The sequence below is a fragment of the Podarcis gaigeae genome (genome assembly GCF_964106915.1).
Source record: "Podarcis gaigeae genome assembly, chromosome: 4".
NCBI lineage: Eukaryota > Metazoa > Chordata > Lepidosauria > Squamata > Lacertidae > Podarcis > Podarcis gaigeae.
In genome coordinates this window covers 25,693,255-25,716,077 of record NC_139677.1, presented here as the reverse complement: position 1 = coordinate 25,716,077, position 22,823 = coordinate 25,693,255, and the positions used below count along the sequence as shown (strand labels likewise).

At 45.3% G+C, this 22,823-nt stretch overlaps 1 protein-coding gene across 1 annotated transcript; it reads left to right on the top strand.

Moving 5' to 3' along the window:
- Window positions 1-857: 857 nt before the first annotated feature.
- Window positions 858-21,478, top strand: POGLUT2 (protein O-glucosyltransferase 2). Its single transcript, XM_083735319.1, has 10 exons — window positions 858-1,461; window positions 5,357-5,562; window positions 6,399-6,604; window positions 8,131-8,208; window positions 12,617-12,789; window positions 13,954-14,191; window positions 15,824-16,033; window positions 17,220-17,309; window positions 19,710-19,814; window positions 21,305-21,478. The coding sequence occupies exons 1-10, from the start codon at window positions 1,277-1,279 to the stop codon at window positions 21,320-21,322; spliced, it is 1,509 nt and encodes a 502-aa protein (XP_083591445.1). The 5' UTR covers window positions 858-1,276; the 3' UTR covers window positions 21,323-21,478.
- The last annotated feature ends 1,345 nt before the right edge of the window (window positions 21,479-22,823 follow it).

Here is a 22,823-nt window from a genome sequence, read left to right as displayed (position 1 = left end):
ATGGGGCCTCCTGCTGCTGCTGCGCTGCTGGAGCATGATTTCTGTTCTCATCCTGAAGCAAAGTTCTTAACCTGAAGCACTATTTCTGGGTTAGTGGAGTCTGTAACCTGAAGGTACCACTGTATGTAACCCGAGGTACCACTGTACTGTCAAGCTGGAAGGTGTGCAGAGCAGGGAGACCAAGACGACCGAGGGTCTAGAAACCAAGCCTTATGAGGAATGGTTGAAGGAGCTGGAGATGTTTAGCCTGGAAAAGAGGAGATTGAGAGGAGGCATGATATTTTAATGGTAGTCACATGGAAGATGGAGCAAGGTTGTTTTCTCCAGCTCTGGAGGGTAGGACATATAAACAAAGGCTTCAAGTTACAAGAAAGGAGATTCTGACTCCCTGACAGTAGGAGTTGTTAGACAGTGGAAAGGTCTCTTTCTGGAGGTTGGATGGCAATCTGTCATGTATGTTTGAGGGATAGCCCAGCTGGTTGAGCGTGAGACTCTTAATCTCGGGGTCGTGGGTTCATGCCCCATAGAATCGTAGAGTTGCAAGGGACTCTGAGGTCTAGATCACCCCCTGCAATGCAGTAACACGCAGCTGTCCCATACAGGGACCTCGGCACCGAGGTGTAACCAACTGAGCTATCCAGGCGAAATATTATGCCGCAATAAATCTGTGAAATCTTCAATATGCCACATGACTTGAGTGGCGATTCCTGCATCGCGGGGGGTGGGCTGGATGACCCTCGGGATCCCTTCCCAACTCTACCCGCGCCTCGATCTCCTCGCGCTCCGCCAACCCCCGGCTGCCCACCGCTGTTTCGCCACCTCGTCGCCCCATAACATCTCTCCTTGCTGGACTACATTTCCCGGCATGACTGTTGAGCGTGGGAAGCGGCTCCCGTGTGGTTTTCCCCTTCGGAAGAAGAAGTTTTCGTGGGACCGACGAGCCCGCCCGCTCCCCTTCTCTCTCCCCCACTCCGCCCCTCTCTTTTCGCCGCGCCGGAGGAGCGCAAAGGCTCCGGGCGTTGTTAGCAGGGGCTGCCGTCGCAAGACAAAGGAACTGGCATGCGGCTGCCGTCCCGGAGCCTCTCCCCGCTCATGCATCGCCCAGACAAAGGCCGCCTCTCCCTTGCAGCTTTCGGACGAGGGCAGGAAGCGGAGGAGACACCCGATCGCACCGCGCTGCCTTCCGTCCTGCAAAACTGCCGTCTCTAAGCGCGAGAGAGACGCTCGCCTCCCTCCCCCGCTTTGCCCTTTGCTCCTTCGACGGGAAGCTCTGTAAATGTTCCGCCTGGGGCTGACTTGCTACTGGCCTTTGGGGACGGTGATCCTGGCCCTTTGCGAGTCGGCTGCGGGGAGCCAGCTGAGCCCGGAGAAGAGTTGGGTATGGGGACCCGGCCTGAGAGCAGAGGTGGTCCTCCCCGCCCGGTATTTTTACATCCAGGCTGTGGACACGGAAGGAAAGAGGTAATTCGGTGTAACGCTTTTTCTTCTTCTTTTTTAAGCGGGTGGGAATGAGGCCGGGGAGGAGTTAAGGTGGATGCGAAGCGATAGCCTGGCTTGGCGGATCTGGAAACGGATTTGCATGCCCGTCGCAGGAATCCGGAAGAGGCGCTGCGTTTTGGAAAGAAAAGCAACTTTTATATGTGTGCGGGATCCGCTCTGCTCTCGGTATACAGCTCTGTGGAGAGAGAGAGAGAGAGAGAGAGAGAGAGAGAGAGAGAGAGAGGCGCGATTTAGCAAACTTTGGTTGGTTGTGCCCTGCAGGGCAGGCACTCTTCAGTAAGGAGCTGCGAGTAAATCTGTGCTTTTGGAAACGTCCTTAGAAAATTCACACTTAATCCGCTTTATGTGTATGCTTCAAAACAGTGTTAGAAACTGAGATATGGAAAGCTCAAGGGCGCCTTAAACCGAGGTTATGGGCGCAACAACGGAATGTCTTTTTTTAATAACAATAATACAAAGCTGAAAATGAAGGAACAGCAGCTAAAGCCTTATGTTCATTTTTCACATGGTCTAGTAGGTCTTCCCCTGCCCGCCCTCCTAATATTTCTTCTCCAGTCCTCAGAGAGTAACTGGAAGTGGGGAAGCAGAAAAAGGTCCTCCTTTCCTTCCACTCTGCAGTTTAATCTGAAATCTGAGGCATCCAGAGGTCAGAAACTGTCCGCGCTATTGAAATTCCCCGTCACAAAATGCGCCTAGAACAATGGGAGTTTCGAACGCTGCTTAAAAGTGCCGTGTGTGATGTTTGGCCCAGAAAGGTGCGCTCATTTGGGAGCAAACACGTAGGCTGGTGGGGGGTCAGGGGGGCCATAGCCCCAGGTGCACAGTTTTCAAGGGCGCCCCCAAGCAGAGATGCCTTTCCCACCCTGCCTGCCGTCAGGGGTCTCTGGGCCCCAAAGCTTGGCCTGGCCTTGCCTCTGTGTCCCCAGCGGCTGGGTTCTGTTCCCCCTCCACGCCCTGGGCACCAGCAAACTCCGCAATGCTGCTGGGAAGAAAGGGGCAAATTGTGAATGCCCCAGATCAGTGGTTCTCAAAGGGTGTGGCAAGAGAGGATGGCAAGTGTGGCAGGAAGCTACAAGGACGATCAAAGAAACAGTTAAACATTTCAGTGTAGTATAGTATCAAAATTTTATTAATTTTTTTGCAGAATGTGGATAAGATATCTTTTCAAAACGAGAGCCTCAAGTGAGACTGAGGACAATCCTAGTTCTCCAATGCATTTCTTATCAATAAAAAAAAACCCGACGTAGCGCAAGCAAATTTTTAATCGGAAAGGGGCACAGAGAAAACATTTAGACAACCACTGCCCTGTAGCTTGCTGTCCCTTGGGCTTAATACACATGCAGCTAGACCTGTGATTTGGATGGGCATAATTCTGCATGTGTGTGCATTGGTTTGCATACTATAGCAAGCCAAGAGTGTTATCTGTACTCAGGCTTGTGGTTAAGCTCTTTCCTCCTTAATCATGAGCTGCAGCCAGGAAAAATCTCTGACAATAGATGGTTACAGAGGAGTGAGCTTAATATTAAGTCCTCTTTCAATGGTGCAATCTTGTCCCTGGGAGCCTGCACAGCTGCCCTGAGCCATAGTTAGGCCACATCTGCAGGCATGTAATGTGAAGCTAATGCATTTAATTCAAATTTCTACATAGAATTTCAGGAGTACAGAATTTATTCCAGTGTCTTTTTTTTTTTGTTGTTGTTCTCTTTAAAAAAACCCTTATTTTTGTGACTTTAAAAAATGCCTTTGGGTTCTACATATAAGTCTGTGTTGGATTTCATATTGTCTTGGACAACCGAGGTCCTTCTTTGGGGAAAATATTTGCAACTCCTGCCTTTTTTGGCTATGGTCCTAAACACAGTCAGACTGATTAAATTGACTTCAGCTGCTTAATGGTTTGCAGCGCTGGACCTGCTATAATTTAAATAAGGTTGTAATTTAACCAGTGTAGCATTAAAAAAACCCAAAAACCTTGCAAAGTCTGCTGCACTTCAAGTTCATTCCAACTTTGTTCTTGAATTTGAATCCCTAATGTTTTTCCACTATATAGAAATGATTGGAAATATAAAGAGAACGAGGCATGAATTTACATGTTTGGGTGGGAAAACGTGTTATAATAGAAGCAAACAAACTGAGCAGAGCATCAGTGGTTGAGTTTAACTCCACTGGTCTTTTCGGAGCTTCCAGACTTTCAAAAGCAAGTGTGTGTTTTTTTCACACGGCACAAAATGAACTTGTAGAATTCATTGCCACAAGATGTGGGGGATGGGCAGTTGGTTAGATGGCTTAGTCAGAGGATTAGTCAAAAGTCTGATCAGTGGCTACTAGTCACAATGGCTACAAGCAGCCTCCAAGTTTCAGAGGCAGTATGCTGGGGAACGACCGGAGGACAGGGCTACTGTGGACTTAACTGAGGCATTCTTGTTTGCTCCTCTGAGAAAAAGGATTCTAGATTTGACCTTTGGGCAGATCCACGAAGACACAACTTACTGTTTTTCCTTCTTTATAAACGGGAAAAAATTCAGCCTGAAACTGAGCCTGAAAAAATTCAGCCTGAAACTGAAACCAAGGAACCTAAAAGGTAAAGGTAAAGGACACCTGGATGGTTATGTCCAGTCAAAGGTGACTATGGGGTTGCGGCGTTCATCTCGCTTTCAGGTCAAGGGAGCCGGCATTTGTCCACAGACTAAACCGCTTCTGGCGCAACAGGACACTGTGACGAGTACCAGAGTGCACGGAAATGCTGTTTACCTTCCCGCCACAGCAGTACCTGTTTATCTGCTTGCGCTGGCATGCTTTCAAATTGCTAGGTTGGCAGGAGTTGGGACAGAGTTACTGGAGCTCACCCCATCACGCCGACCTTCTGATCAGCAAGCCCAAGAGGCTCAGTGGTTTAGATCACAGGGCCACCCATGTCCCTTCTGCCAAGGAACCTACAAAGCACTTAAACACATATTTCAGTTTCAGTATAATATATGACATTATAGTACCTTCATGAGCTATGCTAGTGTGGGGAGAAACCATGCAGGTATTTTAGATAGGGAGAGGTGTTAAAACACTACCTTTTCTTGCGTTCACATCTGGGGGGGAAAGGTTACTCAAAACATTTACCTCAGTAGGCATGTTTGCAAGTTAGCTTATCCAGCTCTGGGTATTGGTAGAAAAGTTATGGAAAACCTCGGTGTTCAGGAGAAGTTTAATTCCTGAGAGACAGCTCATCCGCTATTACTGATGCATGCAATATGTACCTAATGTGGGGTGACAGTGATGCTCAGCAGGCCCGGTCAGCACTTTAGATTAACTGAATAGACACTTATAACAGACCCCAGAATACGTTGCAGTATGCAGGGGGTTTCTTGGCAGATGAGCTGCTGTGGAAAGGCTTCCCTAGAAATAAAAAATACAGTGGTACCTCGGGTTACATACGCTTCAGGTTACATACGCTTCAGGTTACATACGCTTCAGGTTACAGACTCCACTAACCCAGAAATAGTACCTTGGGTTAAGAACTTTGCTTCAGGATGAGAACAGAAATCGTGCTCCAGAGGCACGGCAGCAGCAGGAGGCCCCATTAGCTAAAGTGGTGCCTCAGGTTAAGAACAGTTTCAGGTTAAGAACTCACCTCCGGAACGAATTAAGAACTTAACCCGAGGTACCACCGTAAATAAATTGAAAAGCAGAGTATCAGATAATATGAAGTATTTCAGCTGTCAGTGAGACCCATTCCCTTGTTGGTTTAACTTTACAATCCCCAAAGTTTATCCTTAAACTTTTCAACTCGAGTCTAGAATTCTAACCCGAAGGGGGGGGGGGGAATGTTTGATTTCATCGTCGCCATTGTCTTTGTTTTCCTGCATAGGTTTACCGTCTCTCCGGGTGAAAATGCATTTCAAGTAAAGATCACGGCTCCCGAGGAGCAATTTACACGGGTAGGAGTGCAAATATTAGACAGGAAAGATGGCTCCTTTATCGTCAGGTACAGGATGTATGCAAGCTACAAAAACCTGAGAATCGAGGTTCAGGCCCAAGGCGTGCACGTTGCCAAATCTCCATATAGCCTGAAAGGTACAAAAATGGCATCTCATGTAGTAGCTTCTCACTGTTGGGAGACTCTTATGCGTTGTAATTGGGACTGAAGTTTGCCTTCCCAAAGTGAAACCAACTTATTGGATGTACCCACCCCTCCCAGTGGACCATTAATCCCCCTTTCTGTCTTCCACAATATGGGCAATGATCTCAATGCAAGGAAGGAGAAAAGATCTACCTGAATTGTGTGAATAATAATAATAATAATAATAATAATAATAATAATAATTTATTATTTATACCCCGCCCATCTGGCTGTTTCCCCAGCCACTCTGGGTGGCTCCCAGTCGAGTGTTAAAAACAATATAGCATTAAATATTATAAACTTCAAAGGTAGCCCGACGTAGAGCGCATTGCAGTAGTCCAAGTGGGAGATAACTAGAGTCAGATGCATGGACTCATCTCTGAGCATTTACTGCAGGGATATGGCACCTGTAAGAGCCATAGTTCCCTCAGCCCTGTTTTACAGAATGAGTGCAGGCCCAGGTGCGACTCTGGGAGGCGATATCAGCTAGACTGTCCCACAGCTGCAAGAAGAATGCCTGTCCATTGTTCTGGGAATTGGTGGAGAAAATATAGACGTATCATTCTGAGGGTTAAGAATAAAGACACTGTCAAATTTTAATCCAAAAAAAACACACTTGTGCCCTCCATCATCAAAAGTATTGAAAATGTGTGTTTTGAACAGTGCTCTAGAAAACCAGGTGTCTTACTAGATATAACAAGAGGTGCTTCAAATTAATTGTAACTCATTATCGAATATGTACGATATGTGACTGCAAACACACGCCTTAAAACAAATTTATTGCATGCAGGACCCGTCTATCATGAGAACTGCGATTGCCCCCAGGAAGATGGAAATGTGTGGCTGGAAGAAATGAGCTGCCCTCCATCCATTTTGCAGATTCAAAGAGATCTGGGGCATTTCCCCACCGTCGACCCTGACAAAATTGCCAAAGAAATCCCACAGCGGTTTGGGCAGAGGCAGAGCTTGTGCCATTACACCATAAAAGACAACAAGGTACACACTACACCCACAGAAGCGGCTGTTTTTGCAAATAAACGTATGATAAAATCCCTGGAGAACAATGGAGGGTAGTCATTGTTCCTCTGGAGCCTGCTGTTCAGCTGACAGAAATCAGCTGATGTCCTTATGCAATTGCCTGGCATCTGCATGTACCATCATAGTAAACGCTACTGAGGTAGATGGAGCAAGGGTCTGCCTTGTTATCAGGCAAGCTTCCTAAATTCCTACACTTAGAGCATACAACAGTGAAACCATCCTCTGGGTACAGGGCAGCATGTTAATTCAATAAATAAATAAACCCGTTCTTCTGGCCATACTACTAATAGGTAAAGCTAAAGGGACCCCTGACCATTAGGTCCAGTCGTGACCGACTCTGGGGTTGCGGCGCTCATCTCGCTTTATTGGCCAAGGGAGCTGGCGTACAGCTTCCAGGTCATGTGGCCAGCATGACTAAGCCACTTCTGGCGAACCAGGGCAGCGCACAGATACGCCGTTTACCTTCCCGCCGGAGCGGTACCTATTTATCTACTTGCACTTCGACATGCTTTTGAACTGCTAGGTTGACAGGAGCAGGGACCGATCAACGGGAGCTCACCCCGTTGCAGGGATTAGAACCGCCGACCTTCTGATCGGCAAGTCCTAGGCTCTGTGGTTTAACCCACAGTGCCACCCGCGTCCCTTTTACTAATAGGTAATCCGAGGCTAAAGAGAACACAAGAACTCAGGAAGAGCCAAGGTAAAACCAAAAGAATTATTCTGCTAAATCAGACCAAGTTCCACCTAGTCTGGCATGAGAAAACCAGTTGCAAGTGTGTAGTAGCTTATATGGGGCAAATTCCCATCCTTGCTTATATTGTCCACAGCATCTGGTATTCAGAGAGAAACTGCCTCTGAATATGGTTACTAGCTGTTGGTGGACCATGAATTTATATAATGTTTTACAAAAATTCTTAACAGAGCAGCTATTGCAACATCTTGTGGCAGTAAACGTTGATTATGCATTGTGCAGAAAATACCCACCTTCTGCCGTGAACAAGAGATTTCTCTCCAAAGGAGGGCGATGGTAATATTGCAAAGTAGATGGCATTGGCAGGCAGGCATCTTGGGGCTGGATTTATTCCCTGAAGACTGGGTCCCTTTCTCGTGAAACGGCTGGCACTCTTTCCATGACTTCCATCTAATGCTGTGTTGCAAACCCTTACAGGGTGCTCCTAATTAGGACTTGCTAAAACTGTTACTGTTGGCCTGGCAAACTTGTTGGACATTAGCAATAGCAGCTGTAAGAGCAAGGTTGTTGGTTGTCAATATATTCTGTGTTGTTGGTTCTGCAGTCTTAAAGTTACATTAGAAAATGGGGATGATCGGAAGAGTTTAAGCTTTTCCTTTCCTTTCCTTTCCTTTCCTTTCCTTTCCTTTCCTTTCCTTTCCTTTCCTTTCCTTTCCTTTCCTTTCCTTTCCTTTCAAGGAAATTCAATTTGAAATTAATTCAAATATGCCCAGTTTGATTTGTTTGTTTTTAGGTTTACATAAAGACCCACGGGGAACATGTAGGCTTCAGGATATTCATGGATGCCATCCTTCTTTCTTTGACTCGGAAAGTGAGTAGACGTCTTAAAAAACATGGTCGTTACAGATTTTAATTCCATTTTGTTTTTAAGTCCATGTGCTGTGTCCTCTGCCATGAATATGGCACCTGAAGTGCTGTAGAACACAATAAACGGTAAAAACGAATTAACAATAAAAAACGGCAACCTCGAAATAAACATTAAAAGGAAAGGTAAAGGTCCCCTGGACAGTTAAGTCCACTCAAAAGTGACTATGGGGCTGCAGCGCTCATCTTGCTTTCAGGCCAAGGGAGCCGGTGTTTGTCCACAGACAGCTTGAATAAACCGATTCTGGCACAACGGAACACTGTGACGGAAACCAAAGTGCATGGAAATGCCGCTTACCTTCCCACTGCAGTGGTACCTATTTATCTACTCACTCTGGTATGCTTTCAAACTGTGAGGGTGGCAGGAGCTGGGACAGAGCAACGGAGATTCGAACCGCTGACCTTCTGATCAGCAAGCCCAAGAGGCTCAGTGGTTTAGACCACAGTGCCACCCGCATCCCTGAAAACAAATTACAGCCTCCATAAGACACAGGTGGAAAATGGTGCTGTGAGCAAAAGAAACAGAGTCACCTGCCACTAGCCAGCTGGAATGGTTATTTAGAAAAGCATAATTTTAACTAAATACTGAAAGGCCAACGAAGAGGTGACTGTCTGAATTTGAGCTGACAGACAACTGGGGACAAGATGGGAGCCTGCAGTCCGCTGTAGCTTGTGTCCCGTGTGGCAAACTAGCCATTCCCAAGTGCTGCTGTCAACTAGGAGTAACTTTATTGTCAAGCAGCCTTCCCGATTCCCATCAGTCTGCAGCAGCCCAGGAAAGTTTTCTTAATATACAGTTTCAAATGCTGGTCTTCCGGTCTGGTACTAGACAGGGTCCTTTCTAAGAGTCCTAGAAGAGAAGCCTTAAATTGGATCAGAACTGGGTGCTGGGATTAACCTATTTCTTCCTATGTCACCGTCGTTTTTGCTGAAAACCATGCTGTCCTAAATCCTGCTCTGGAAAATCTGTTGTCGAAGAGTCCCTGGAGTCGTCTCATCACTGGAATTGCAGCCTATTTGAAAGTAGTAGATGCCTGAAGGGTGTGCCGCAAGAATTGCAAAAACCAAAACCAGATGACTTAGGCAAGCTAGTTCCATTCGTGCTATTAGGCAGAGCAAATATTCCAGGGTCCCTAATGAGTTTTCCTTACTCCAGAACAAAAAAGAGAGAAGTTTCTATCGCTGCAGGGACAGCTTCTCTGACACGGCGCTGCACTGATGAGAAAATTTACAGTCAGCTCATCTGGCATGCAGTCAGTGCCGAACGAGACGTGACATGAGAACTCTGTGGTCGGAGACAGTATTGTGTAATGGTTAGGGTTTTGGACTACAGTGGTAAAGGTAAAGGTAAAGGTACCCCTGCCCGTACGGGCCAGTCTTGACAGACTCTGGGGTTGTGCGCCCATCTCACTTAAGAGGCCAGGGGCCAGCGCTGTCCGGAGACACTTCCGGGTCACGTGGCCAGCGTGACAAAGCTGCATCTGGCGAGCCAGAGCTGCACACGGAAACGCCGTTTACCTTCCTGCTGGTAAGCGGTCCCTATTTATCTACTTGCACCCGGAGGTGCTTTCGAACTGCTAGGTTGGCAGGCGCTGGGACCGAGCAGCGGGAGCGCACCCCGCCGCAGGGAATCGAACCGCCGACCTTTCGATCAGCAAGCCCTAGGCACTGAGGCTTTAACCCACAGCGCCACCTGCGTCCCATGACTACAGTGGTACCTCGGGTTAATTCGTTCCAGAGGTCTGTTCTTAACCTGAAACCGTTCTTAACCTGAGTACCACTTTAGCTAATGGGGCCTCCCGCTGCCGCCGCACCTCGGCTGCGCAATTTCTGTTCTCATCCTGAAGCAAAGTTCTTAACCCGAGGTAGAATTTCTGGGTTAGCGGGGTCTGTAACCTGAAGCGTCTGTAACCCGAGGAACCACTGTACAGCTGCAGAGGCCAGTGTTCCAATTCCAACTCGCTGTGTATCCCATTGCCACTTCACCTCAAATTCCTTGGGAGAAAGGCAGGAAACAATGGAATGAATGAATTAAATGAATTCCTCCTCCTCCTCCTTTATTGAATTTATATCCTGCCCTATACTTGGAGGCCTCACGGTGGTACACAGAACAAAATCAAAATATAAAACCACAAAATATATAATCAAACCAAAAACAACAACCCAATAACCCCCCCCAAAAAAACCACATTTTAAAAGGGTATAGGATGTCATTCAAATCCTATATACAAAAGTTAGCTGCACTGAGCCTAATCTGTGTCAGAACTGAGTGGGGGGACTGACTCCCCGCCCCCCATGAAAATCCCCCACTACCAGCAGTGTTAGAAACTGTGTTATGAAAGCTAGGAGCTAAACAGCACCTTAAACCTAGCTTATGGGCGCAACAACAGAATGTTTAAGCGTGCTTTTTTATACATCGCTGAAATATAATGGCAGCTAAAATATTATGTTGATTTTTCACATGGTTTAGTCCTTCCCCTGCCCACCCTCTAATATTCTTAAGAGGATCTCTTCTCCAGTCTTCAGAGAGTAGCTGGAAGAAGGGGAGGCAAAAAAAGGTCCTCCTTTCCTTCCACTCTGCAGTTTTAATCTGAAATCTTAGGTGCAGTACAGTGCCCAGAGCTCAGAAATGGCTCACACGATTGAAATTCCCAGTCGCAAAATGTGCTTAGAACAATGGGAGTTTCAAACACTTGACTACCATAACCTGCAAGTTGCTATTTACACCCGCTGGTAATATTTACAGTTGTTGATGAAAAGGGGAGAGTATAATTTTGAACATGTTCACCTGCCTTCTCCCTGTACCGTGCTTCTGATCAAAACGAGACTTAGTTTTCTCTTCCTTCCCCCACACAGCTGGTTTTTTTTTTTAAAAAAAAAAATAAATTAAATTAAATGGCAAAAATTAAAGAACAATCTGCTTAACCTTTTCATTAGGAAAAAAGGAACGAAACCTTGGTCCACTCTGTTCTGTATCCCATGCTTAAATGTACATTATTTTGTACTTCGTAGATCAGCTATTTTCTCTCGTTTTCTGCCTTGAGGGAACTGTTACCCTGAACTGCCTCATGGCTGCCACAGGACTCCTGAGTATTCAAGAAGATTGTAAGGGTGTTCACTCAATTCGCACTGGGTGCCGGTGAGGGCCTTTGGCCCTCACCATGTGAATTGAAACCATGACTGTAAACAACAATTCAACACCCAGATCTGTCTGCGCATTGCAGGGGGAGATTGATAGCAGAGGGCAAGCTCTCTGAGCTATCTGCCATTACTGATATTCTAACTGAAGTCCCCCTTCAAAACTTGCAAGGAAACACGCGATTCCCTAGAACCCAGTATGGATTGCACCTTCATTCGAAAGATGTCACCACAAACATTAAGGAAAGTGTGCTTCAAGAAGTCTGTTGAAAAATACGTGAATAAATGTAGCCTGAACTTAGGTTCTGAGAAATAGAATGGCTTGCAATTCACATTGGGATTATAAACCAGCAGGTGGCATTGCGCTCCTAAAGATTTCGGTTTACATGTTTCCTTTTACCCTAAGAAGGGAGAAGACAAATACAACATGTTGGCTTATCCCTGCCTTCCAAAAGCCTGTCCAGAGTTGCTTCTCAGAGAAACTCACTTATCTTGGGTGCAGTAGGTAAAGAAAATGAGCTATGAACAAACCACCCCATTTTAGGCTCCCTTTTTAAATGTGAGGAGATGACAATAATACAGTGGTACCTCAGGTTACATACACTTCAGGTTACAGACTCTGCTAACCCAGAAAAAGTGCTTCAGGTTAAGAACTTTGCTTCAGGATAAGAGCAGAAATCGTGTTCCGACGGCAGCGGGAGGCCCCATTAGCTAAAGTGGTGCTCCAGGTTAAGAACAGTTTCAGGTTAAGTACGGACCTCCGGAACGAATTAAGTACTTAACCCGAGGTACCACTGTACTGGTCTACCTTGCAGGGTTACGGTAAGTGTAATATATGTTCATCACTTAAGCAAATGCCATATAAATACAAAGCATAATTCATAGTTTTGTGTTGTGGGGGTTTTAGAGGACAAAATAACCTTAAATTTTATCCAGAAGACTATAGAAAGTCAGTGAAGACCCTGGAGTATTGATGTAATATATACTTTTAGGACTTGCCGTTCCAGTTACTCTCCAGTAACTACTCTCCATAAAGGCCTAGGGCCTATTTCAATAATCAAGTTTACAAGTCTGGAGGAATGTTTGCTTTGTGTGTGTTACATGTGAACTGTAGTGATAACAAAATTATAAATAAGAAACACATGTCGATTTTGGGGTGGTCAAAGATGGCCTGATGCAGTCGTAGATAGTGAATGTTTTACTTTACTGTCTCTCAGGTGAAAATGCCAGATGTCGAGTTTTTTGTCAATTTGGGAGACTGGCCTCTGGAGAAAAAGAAATCCTCTCAGGACATCCACCCCATATTTTCCTGGTGCGGATCCAACGATTCAAAAGACATTGTGATGCCAACCTATGACCTGACAGACTCCGTTTTAGAAACAATGGGCCGGTAAGAGTTCCTACCAAGGTTCTGGAAGTTGTCCCCACATCTTACAATGTTTCTTGTTGACGGCGTTCGTTGGTGCTGCAGTTAGCAGTGGCTACAAGCCATTACCTTTATGCATGGAAAATGGGAAGCCAGATGCAAGGGGGATACAGCATAGCTGTCAACCGTCCCTTATTTGGCGGGAAACTCCCTTATCCCAGCGCAGTGTCCCGCTGCTGTCCCGGATTGATGATGTCCCTTAAATTTCTCGGGTTTCATGCTCGCCCGGCTCGGGAGGGAAGCAGCTGCTCAGGGTCCTCCGCCGTGAGAGAGAGCGCGCGCATGAGCTGCCGCTTCTCTGTCTCTCCCTTTTCCCCCTAAGGGGCACGTCGTGAGGAGACGGGTGGGCTGCTCTGCCAGGGGAAGCCAGAGGCGGCTGAGGAGGCGGCCTGAGGGAGGAGGAAGAGGAGGGGATGGGGAGGGACGCAGAAGGGCGGTGCTTCAGCAACCACTGCAGCGCCACAACCGCCTCATGCCAGGCTCGCGGGCGAGAGTCTCTCTTCCTCCCTCTCGGGCGGGGAAGGCCAATGGAACTCCTCGTGCCAGGACGACAGCAGCCCCGACGTGCATAAGCTAAGCAAAATCCCTTATTTTGGCTGCCGATCTCTTGTTTTCAAGGCTGCTGGTCCCTTATTTTCAAATCTGTAAGTTGACAGCTATGGGATACAGACAAGAGGGGGAAAGGAGATAGGCAACCCAGTCAGATGGGCGGGGTATTATTATTATTATTTATTATTATTATTGAATAAAGTGTCCCTAGTTTCATTAGAGAAATCTTGCAGGGCATGGTTGAAAAGTCTGGAAAGTGAGAGCGCCTGGTTATGGGTGCCTTTGCCTCCACCCATCCCAGTCAGGAATAGAAACACAAAGTTTCCTCACAGCTCTCTCTGAGCATACTGGTTTTCATGCTATCTTCTCACTTCTGGTGAAATGGCAAAAGGTAGAAACCCCACATCCCTTACAAGAAGAGAAGACTTGGCTCTCTGGAGTCTCTCGCTGGGCCATGTCACCTGCCTTTCAGCCAGAATCGGTGGTGGTTCCTCAGGGACATATTAATACGGAGGTGCCACCCGCTCCTGCCTGGAAGCTCCAACAACTGTGGACAAATATCCCGTTTGCTCTCAACAGAGTCAGCCTGGACATGATGTCTGTTCAAGCAAACACTGGACCACCTTGGGAAGAGAAGAACGCCACGGCGATATGGCGGGGCCGAGACAGCCGCAAAGAAAGGCTCGAACTTGTGAAAATGAGTAGAAAGTACCCAGAAATCATCGATGCGGCGTTTACAAACTTCTTCTTTTTCAAGCATGATGAAAGTCTCTATGGCCCCATTGTGAAGCATATTTCCTTTTTCGACTTCTTCAAGGTACGATACAAAGGTGATTGTGCTTAGATAAGCCTTTAGAGAGGTTTCCACCCTTTTTAAAATTATATTGAGATGTCGGCAGCTGCCCAGCTCCCAGAGATTAAAAAGCGTATCTTACAAGTTTTTGTAGCGCTATCACCCAGTTCTATGGAGGCTGTATCTAGATTATAATTTTTCGGAAACCTTAAAGTGTTACTATAGCCATTGTTGCTTGGGATAAACATGGTCACTTTGTCCAAATTGCTGAGGTTCTAGATGCCTCTTAAGACAATCTGTGCAGGTGGTTCCCCCCCCCCCACACACATTATTTCCCTTCATGTTTTGGTGAGGCAAAATGAGACCTTAAATTCTAATTTAAGCCAGTAAATGGAAGATGGTTTTTCTATGACCAGAGGTACGATCCAAACCCGCCCAAGCCTTTTACAACTGAATTTTTCAAAGGCTTGGGCCGGTTTTAACGTTATTAAAATTATCCCTCTAATGTGGAGATCATATAACAAGCAACTTCTACTTGCTGGTCCTCTGAGATGAGAGGTAACATTGGTCCTGAGCTTACAGTTTTAGTTTGCCCAATTAAACGTCGTATTTCTATGCCAGTTCTGCCAGTTCCTAGTGGTTGCCGGTGCCGATGTACAGATATTTCACGCTATTCACTTGGCTGATGTTGTAAGCTTGGTAATGTTATAACATGAAGTATTGCGACGCGAAAGTAGTTTTCATGGTCTCAATGTGGGGCTTAAATGTCTCAAGCAGACTTCAGCGACACTGTGCAATGCACATTACTACTTTAGGCATGTTTCTCTGCCTGCACAGACCATAATCATCAGTAGACACACACACAGAGGGCTTTTTTATGGAGGTACACAGGGGTACGTACATCCCATAACATTTTGTGAATCTTTGTACTTTTGTCCATTTACTCTTTATTTTTACCGATTTGAACTATAAAATGGTGATTTTCTTGAGTCAAAATGAGAGTACCCCTAAACATTTTTTTAAAAGGAAAAAAAAGCACTGTATATATATTTTCAAAATAAAGACCTCAGATTGCTTTACACCTTTTGGAAAGCTTAACTGGATGAGACTGCCTTAGTAACACTTAAGCTTTGATTAATTTTGTGAATGGTTAGTATAATATACAGCAATGTGTGATATGTAAAATGAACCATGGAAAGAGATGAAGGGAAGACATTGGATATTTGAAGGGAAGACATTGGATATTTTAAAGTTTGTAAAATGTTTTATTTGACATTGTGAAACAGAAAATTTAATAATAATAAAAATTATTCTAGAACTTCAAAGGTACAGGAGAATACGAAAATGAACCCAGCTAAACCTGGTTAAGAGCTCACACATTATGTTTATGGATTAAAAGCATAGCATAGTTGTGAAAGCAACAAACTCATGAGAAATCCAGTATTGGCTGGAGCTCACTATTAAGGGTACATCTGGCGGCAAACCCAGGTTAGCTGCTAAGTAAATGTGGAAAAATATCCTAAAGGTTCTCTGAAATCCTGCATTCAGATCTTCTTGCGGGTCCTCAACCGTCAGATGTTGATGCCATAGTGGAGAGAACCCCACAACAAATTTAAAGGCTGCCTGCTTATGAATTTTGTGTTGTGTGTTTTGCAGTATAAATACCAAATTAATATCGATGGCACAGTGGCCGCGTACCGACTGCCTTATCTGCTAGCAGGAAGTAGCGTAGTGCTAAAGCAGGACTCCATCTACTACGAACATTTTTACAACGAGCTACAACCGTGGAAACATTATCTTCCTTTCAAAAGCGACCTAAGCGATCTCCTGGAGAAGCTGCAGTGGGCCAAAGACCACGACGAAGAGGTGAAAATACAATGGGCCAGCACAGATGTTGCAAAATTATGTTCCCACAGTTCTTAGGAGTTTCTTGTGCCACACAGAATGGGGGGAGGGATTCCTGCATCTAAGCATGCAGTGGAAAGCTGGGTGAGGAGTTTGGGCTTGCAGTAAACTGCCAGAAGGTATTGTTGTTTAGTCATTTAGTCGTGTCTGACTCTTCGTGACCACATGGACCAGAGCACGCCAGGCTCTCATGTCTTCCACTGCCTCCCGCAGTTTGGTCAAACTCATGCTGGTAGCTTCGAGAACACTATCCAACCATCTCATCCTCTGTCGTCCCCTTCTCCTTGTGCCCTCCATCTTTCCCAACATCAGGGTCTTTTCCAGGGAGTCTTCTGTTCTCATGAGGTAGCCAAAGTATTGGAGCCTCAGCTTCAGGATCTGTCCTTCCAGTGAGCGCTCAGGACTGATTTCCTTCAGAATGGAGAGGTTTGGTCTTCTTGCAGTCCATGGGACTCTCAAAGAGTCTCCTCCAGCACCATAATTCAAAAGCATCAATTCTTTGGCGATCAGCCTTCTTTATGATCCAGCTCTCACTTCCGTACATCACTACTGGGAAAACCATAGCTTTAACTATACGCACTTTTGTTGGCAAGGTGATGTCTCTGCTTTTTAAGATGCTATCTAGGTTTGTCATTGCTTTCCTCCCAGGAAGCAGGCGGCAAGAAGGTAGACTGCATAAATCTACAAGAAGATTTGCTGGTAAAAAGTGGGGGGTGAGGAAAAAGCTAGTGCACGACTAGGAACGCAGTTGTTTTTCCTTCTCCCTCTCCAATTCCCCCTTTTTTGGAATCAGTCCTGTTAAACTCAAATGTTCTGGCACCACATTGGGACTTTTGGTTGGTCCTAATAAAAGGTATAGATTCACAGCCCCTGTCTGGATTCATTGCACAAAATCCCTGATGGATTTATGCCCTTAAGAATCACTTCTCCCAGCTAATGGAATGTTAGTCTGTTTGGGACTTGGGGGGAGGGGGTTGCCTATAATGGACCCATTCAATTTGATAATGTTTTACACATGTGAAAACTGGAATTTAATTGATTTGGGTTGGGTGGGACTGAGCAAGAAGAAGGGAAATGGGCATTCTAAGAAAATCAAAGTTTTAACATGAAGATACCTTACCTCTCCTCCACCTGTTATCCCTGATAGGCAAAGAATATTGCAAAAGCGGGACAAGAATTTGCAAGAAACAACCTCATGGGAGACCATATATTTTGCTATTACTTCAAACTTTTTCAGGTCAGTTCTCTCTTCGATTACGGAAATGTAAATGTAAGAATGCCTTAAATATAAGGAACTAAAGTGACTTTCCACACGGCTGTTCCTATATTTATTGCCATACCTTCACATGAGGTAATGGTAAAGGACCCCTGAATGGTTAAGTCCAGTCAAATTTGACTATGGGGTGCAACACACATCTTTGCTTTCAGGTCGAGGGAGCCAGCATTTGTCCACAGACAGCTTTCTGGGTCATGTAGCCAGCATGACTAAACCGCTTCTAAACGGGACACCGTAATGGAAGCCAGAGTGCATGGAAACGTTTACCTTCCTACCACAGCGGTACCTATTTATCTACTTGCACTGGTGTGCTTTTGAACTGCTAGGTTGGAAGCATGAGTTAAATGTCAAGGTTTGTTTAAACAAACACTTTATTAATTTCTTTATCAGATACATTAATATAATACAGTTACATTTCCAAGAACAATAAACATATGGTCGTACCTTGGAAGTCGAACGGAATCCGGTCCGGACTCCGCCAAGCTAAGCAGTTGGCCCCTTATCTCTCTCGCCCTGACCTAGTCACTGTGATCCATGCGACGGTCACCTCCAGACTGGATTATTGTAACTCGCTCTACGTGGGGCTGCCCTTGAGACTGACCCAGAAACTCCAGCGGGTGCAGAATGCCGCGGCGAGACTCCTTATGGGGTCTTCGCTGCGAGATCACATTCATCCGGTGCTATACCAGCTGCACTGGCTCCCGGTGGAGTACAGGATCAGGTTTAAGGTGCTGGTTTTAACCTTTAAAGCCCTATACGGCCTAGGACCCTCGTACCTACGGGACCGCCTCTCCTGGTATGCCCCACAGAGAAACCTACGGTCTGCAAATAATAACATCCTCAAGGTCCCAGGCCTCAGAGAGGTTAGGCTGGCCTCAACTAGAGCCAGGGCCTTCTCGGCTGCGGCTCCAATCTGGTGGAACGCTCTGTCACAAGAGACTAGGGCCCTGTGGGACCTGACATCCTTCCGCAGGGCCTGCAAGACAGAGTTGTTCCACCAGGCCTTTGGTCAGGGTGCAGCCTGACTCCCTCCTCTGGCAACCTGCATAGAATCTTGCTTAATTAGTTGCCATTAATTCGATTTTAATTGATTTTTATAATGAAATATTTTTAGAATGTGTGAATATCTGATAGTTTGATTGTTTGATTGTTGTTAGCCGCCCTGAGCCCGGCTTCGGCTGGGGAGGGCGGGATATAAATAAAATTTATTATCATTATTATTATTATTATTATTCCCAAACCAAAGTGTGGCTTCTGATTGGCTGCAGGAAGCATCTGAAGCCATGTCGGACGTTTGGCTTCCAAAAATAGGTCACAAACTGGAACAGTCGCTTCTGGGTTTGTGGCGTTCGGGAGCCAAAACGTTCGAGAACTAAGCTGTTTGAAAACCAAGGTACGCCTGTATTACATTTATATCCAAAAACGAAACTTGCTGATCAGGTAGCAAGCAGATGGGTGAATTCACCACCACCCCAGTCCCAAAGTACAGTGGACGCTCGGGTTGCGAACGTGATCCATGCAGGAGGCACGTTCGCAACCCGCAGCGCTGTGTCTGTGCACGCGTGGGTTGTGATTTGGTCTTCTGCGCATATGCAAAGCGCAATTTTGTGCTTCTGCGCATGCGTGAGCACCGAAACCTGGAAGTAACCTGTTCTGGTACTTCCGGTGTGCAACCCGAAAGCGCACAACTTGAAGCGTCTGTAACCCAAAGTATGACTGTATAGAAGCACCTTCAAATCCCTAATTCCGCCTTTGTTACATATAACCACACTGGTGCTATTGTGGCATATCAAACATGTTATGTGTGCATTAGTCGTGGGTTCAAGTTCCACATCGGGCAAGATTTCTGCCCAAAAGAAGACCCTCGTAGTCCCTTCTAACACGATAGTTCTCTGATTTAACATCCCTTCAAGCCGTCCATTCAAATTGATGGGCATCCTTTTAAAACATTACCCGTGGTGTTTAATAACCAAGATCTGCAAGTAAGCACTGTGTGAAAGGTATGCCCTGAAAATGAAGCTGGCATTTTGTTAAAGAAGCATCCCGACTTCCACAAATCCCATTCTAATGTGGAGGGATCTGTTCCTCAAAGCAGCAATCAGCAAAGATCAAAGAGCCCAGCTTTAGAAAGCCCCTCCCGAAACACAGCTGAAAATGTCTGTGCATTAACACGGAGGTACTGATATTTCAGCAAGTCACCAGGTGCAGCCCGTGTCAGCTTACAGTTTCTGTGATACCAAATCTCAGGTTCTTCCCCGCGAGATTTGCTGGAGCAATGGGCGATTGATTGGTTACAGCTTTTCCAACACTGAGTGCGCAAGTATAAGACGTGTCCCCCCCCTTTTTTTATTTTTCAATTAGGAATATGCCAAACTACAAGTGACTGAACCAAAAGTGAGAGATGGCATGGAGAAAGTGGAACAGCCAGATGACGACCTTTTCCCCTGTAGTTGCCACCGGAAAAAGGTACAGTATGTACAAGTTAACATTTTAGGAACTGTTTGTTCAGGGGCCTGACCTACCACTTATTTAACTGGGAACATCTTATGCCTCACATGTTCAGTTTCTAAGTTGGGGGGGAACAGATTTTGTTATGGGTGCCAACAGAATCCTTTGCTGCTTTCCCATCTATTGAGGGAGGCAGAGATTTTCACAACCAATGCCAGTGGTTTAACAGAAAACCACTGAGGATGTTTTGGAGTGGGTTAAATCCTGCTAAGTCATGGAGGTAGCATGAGAGCAGGAGTTGCAAGTTCACAGAAACCAGCTGTGAGTATTTCACCGAGTTTTTTGTTCCAAAGGAAATTATGTGTTTAGCTAAGGAAGTTTGGATTTTTCTGGATGCAAAAATCATGCAGCAGATCTGCGTAATTTATCTTACGATGTGCACTTCTCCAGTTTGCTTTTTCCTGTTTCACAGAACATACTCAAGTTTTGGCAGTCGTGGCAAGGAGAAATTCGGATCGCAAAAGCCTTGCCCCAAACACGTAGAAATCTTAAGTTGGCCACCTCTCTTGGTTCTTGAGATTTCAGCAGGAATTACCCACACGCTTTCTAGCATATGTTTGCAAGCATAAGAACTAAGAACTTGCTTTCGAAAAAGATAAAAAGTAAAAAAAAATGATATTTTAAGGAAGCTGAATGAACAATGCACCCAGGACATTGTGCTTTTTCTATATGCTATAAGACATGCACAATGCAGTTCTGTCTCACACACACAAAACACAGGGCCTCTATCGCAGAGAAAACGTCTTCCTTGCAAAAGGCCATCAATGAAGTTGTGTTGCCAATGTGAGCCAGAAAGAGTTGCAGGTTTTAAAAAAATGAAACAATATTGCAAGTCATCAAGAGTCAAATGAAGAAAGAGGGGTTTTCGGTGAATGTCCATGTTGAGTAGGAAGATGAGTATTTTGGAACTCGTGGAAAAAAATCTTTCAAAATGGGAGTTGTATTCCAAACATTTCATCCCACTCTAACATGACCAGAAAACAGAAGTCAAGATGCAGCATAGAGTGCTTATGAGTTTCTTGTAAATCTCTGTTGTTGTTATTTAAATTTACAAATATAAAGCTGAGCAGGTAGCAGGCAGGCAGTGGTAATTCTGAAATACCACCAGTCTTGCGCACCAACACAGGGTTCCTTTCAGAGACCCCTGAAATCTAGAACATTGCTCTCACTTGCTTTTTCCAATGAAATTATAATGTGCAAATAAATCCTCTCCGCACCCATCTAGGCAAGTGGGTATGATACAGCCCAGGAACTTATAATTAAGTACAGATCATCATAGTTCATTAACCGGGGACTTAATTTTTCACTATTATGAACATCTCTGCTAAAATAATCTAGAGAGAGAAAGAACTTTTTTCTGGAACATAAGTCTGCTCAAAATACTATAACGTAAAGCAAAGTTGTTCAGGACTTATTTCAACCGTGAAATATTTTCTTCTTACTTACAGGTCAAAGAGGAACTTTAACAAGAAAACTGGTGTTTACAGTATTTGGATTTCAGTGTCTTCAGATGAGAACAAAAAAAGACGAGTCCAAATGCCTTCTGTTGTGCATGCAGTGTTACTACACCTTTACTTTTATGATTTTTTATTATTTTTAAAAATAAATACTATTTCCATAAAGTTGAGAGCATTTTTTTGTTTTAAAAAATAGCTTTGGTTTTGGGACTATATTATATATCCCTTCTACAGAGGGCTTTTGCTGCAGCCTGTGGATTACTGCCGCTCGCTTAAGCAGATTACACACAACACACCAAAATAATATGTGTGAGAAGGAGAGGAAAATGTGGACTAGAAATCTATATAGCTGAAGCTAACAAGAAAAAAAAAATACAATTGGGAACCTTTCAAGTAATTGTTAAAATAACTGACTAGGGTGTGTTCAAGCTTCATTAGTAGGGTTTATATTAAGTTTGTTTAATTCAGTAGTCTTTTAAAAAACTTTTGCTTGTAACAGCTGTCCAAAGAGACCCCCTATCATACGGATTTCAAACAAGGAGTTGAGCTTCTCATTGCCAAACTACACTGAAGCCCTAACTAGGAAGGATGGTTGAAAAAAATTTATTCCAAGCCATTTAAGGGACCTGTGGCAAAAGCATGCTGTTTCACAGACTTGTTTTGAAACTAATAGTGTATCATTCATGTTTACCCTGCACGAAGCTGCCCCTCTAGGGATAGCGTATTGGCTCTCAAGATGCCAAGGTAAAGGGACCCCTGACCACTAGGTCCAGTCGTGACCAACTCCGGGGTTGTGGCACTCATCTCGCTTTATTGGCCAAGGGAGCTGGCGCACAGCTTCCGGGTCATGTGGCCAGCAGGACTAAGCCGCTTCTGGCGAACCAGGAAACGCTGTTTAACTTCCCGCCAGAGCAGTACCTATTTAGCTACTTGCACTTTGACGTGCTTTTGAACTGCTAGGTTGGCAGGAGCAGGGACCAAGCAACGGGAGCTCACCCCGTTGTGGGGATTCAAACTGCCGACCTTCTGATTGGCAAGTCCTAGGCTCTGTGGTTTAACCCACAGCGCCACCCATGTCAAGATGCCAACTTATCTACAAAATCATTTTGAAGATGCAGAGTAGCATGTTTGGCTGCTTCCGATATGCAGAAAGTTAGCACATCGGGGGAAAGACTTTGCCCTTGTCTACCAGGTTTCCACAGGCATGTTGTAGTCACAAAGCACTGAACAAACTTCTTGCTCTGAATATGGCTCATTGGGTCTAATCCCTCACTTGTCCCCCATAATAACCAGCCAGCCACCCTCCCTTGTGTTCTTCTGGAATTTTCTTGCAGAGCCTATATGATGGTGCCGACTCTACGATGCAAAGTTTACTGTTTACTACTGTTTGTGGGTGGTGCTGTGGTCTAAACCACAGAGCCTAGGGCTTGCTGATCAGAAGGTCAGTGGTGTGAATCTCTGCGACAGGGTGAGCTCCCGTCGCTCGGTCCCTGCTCCTGCCAACCTACCA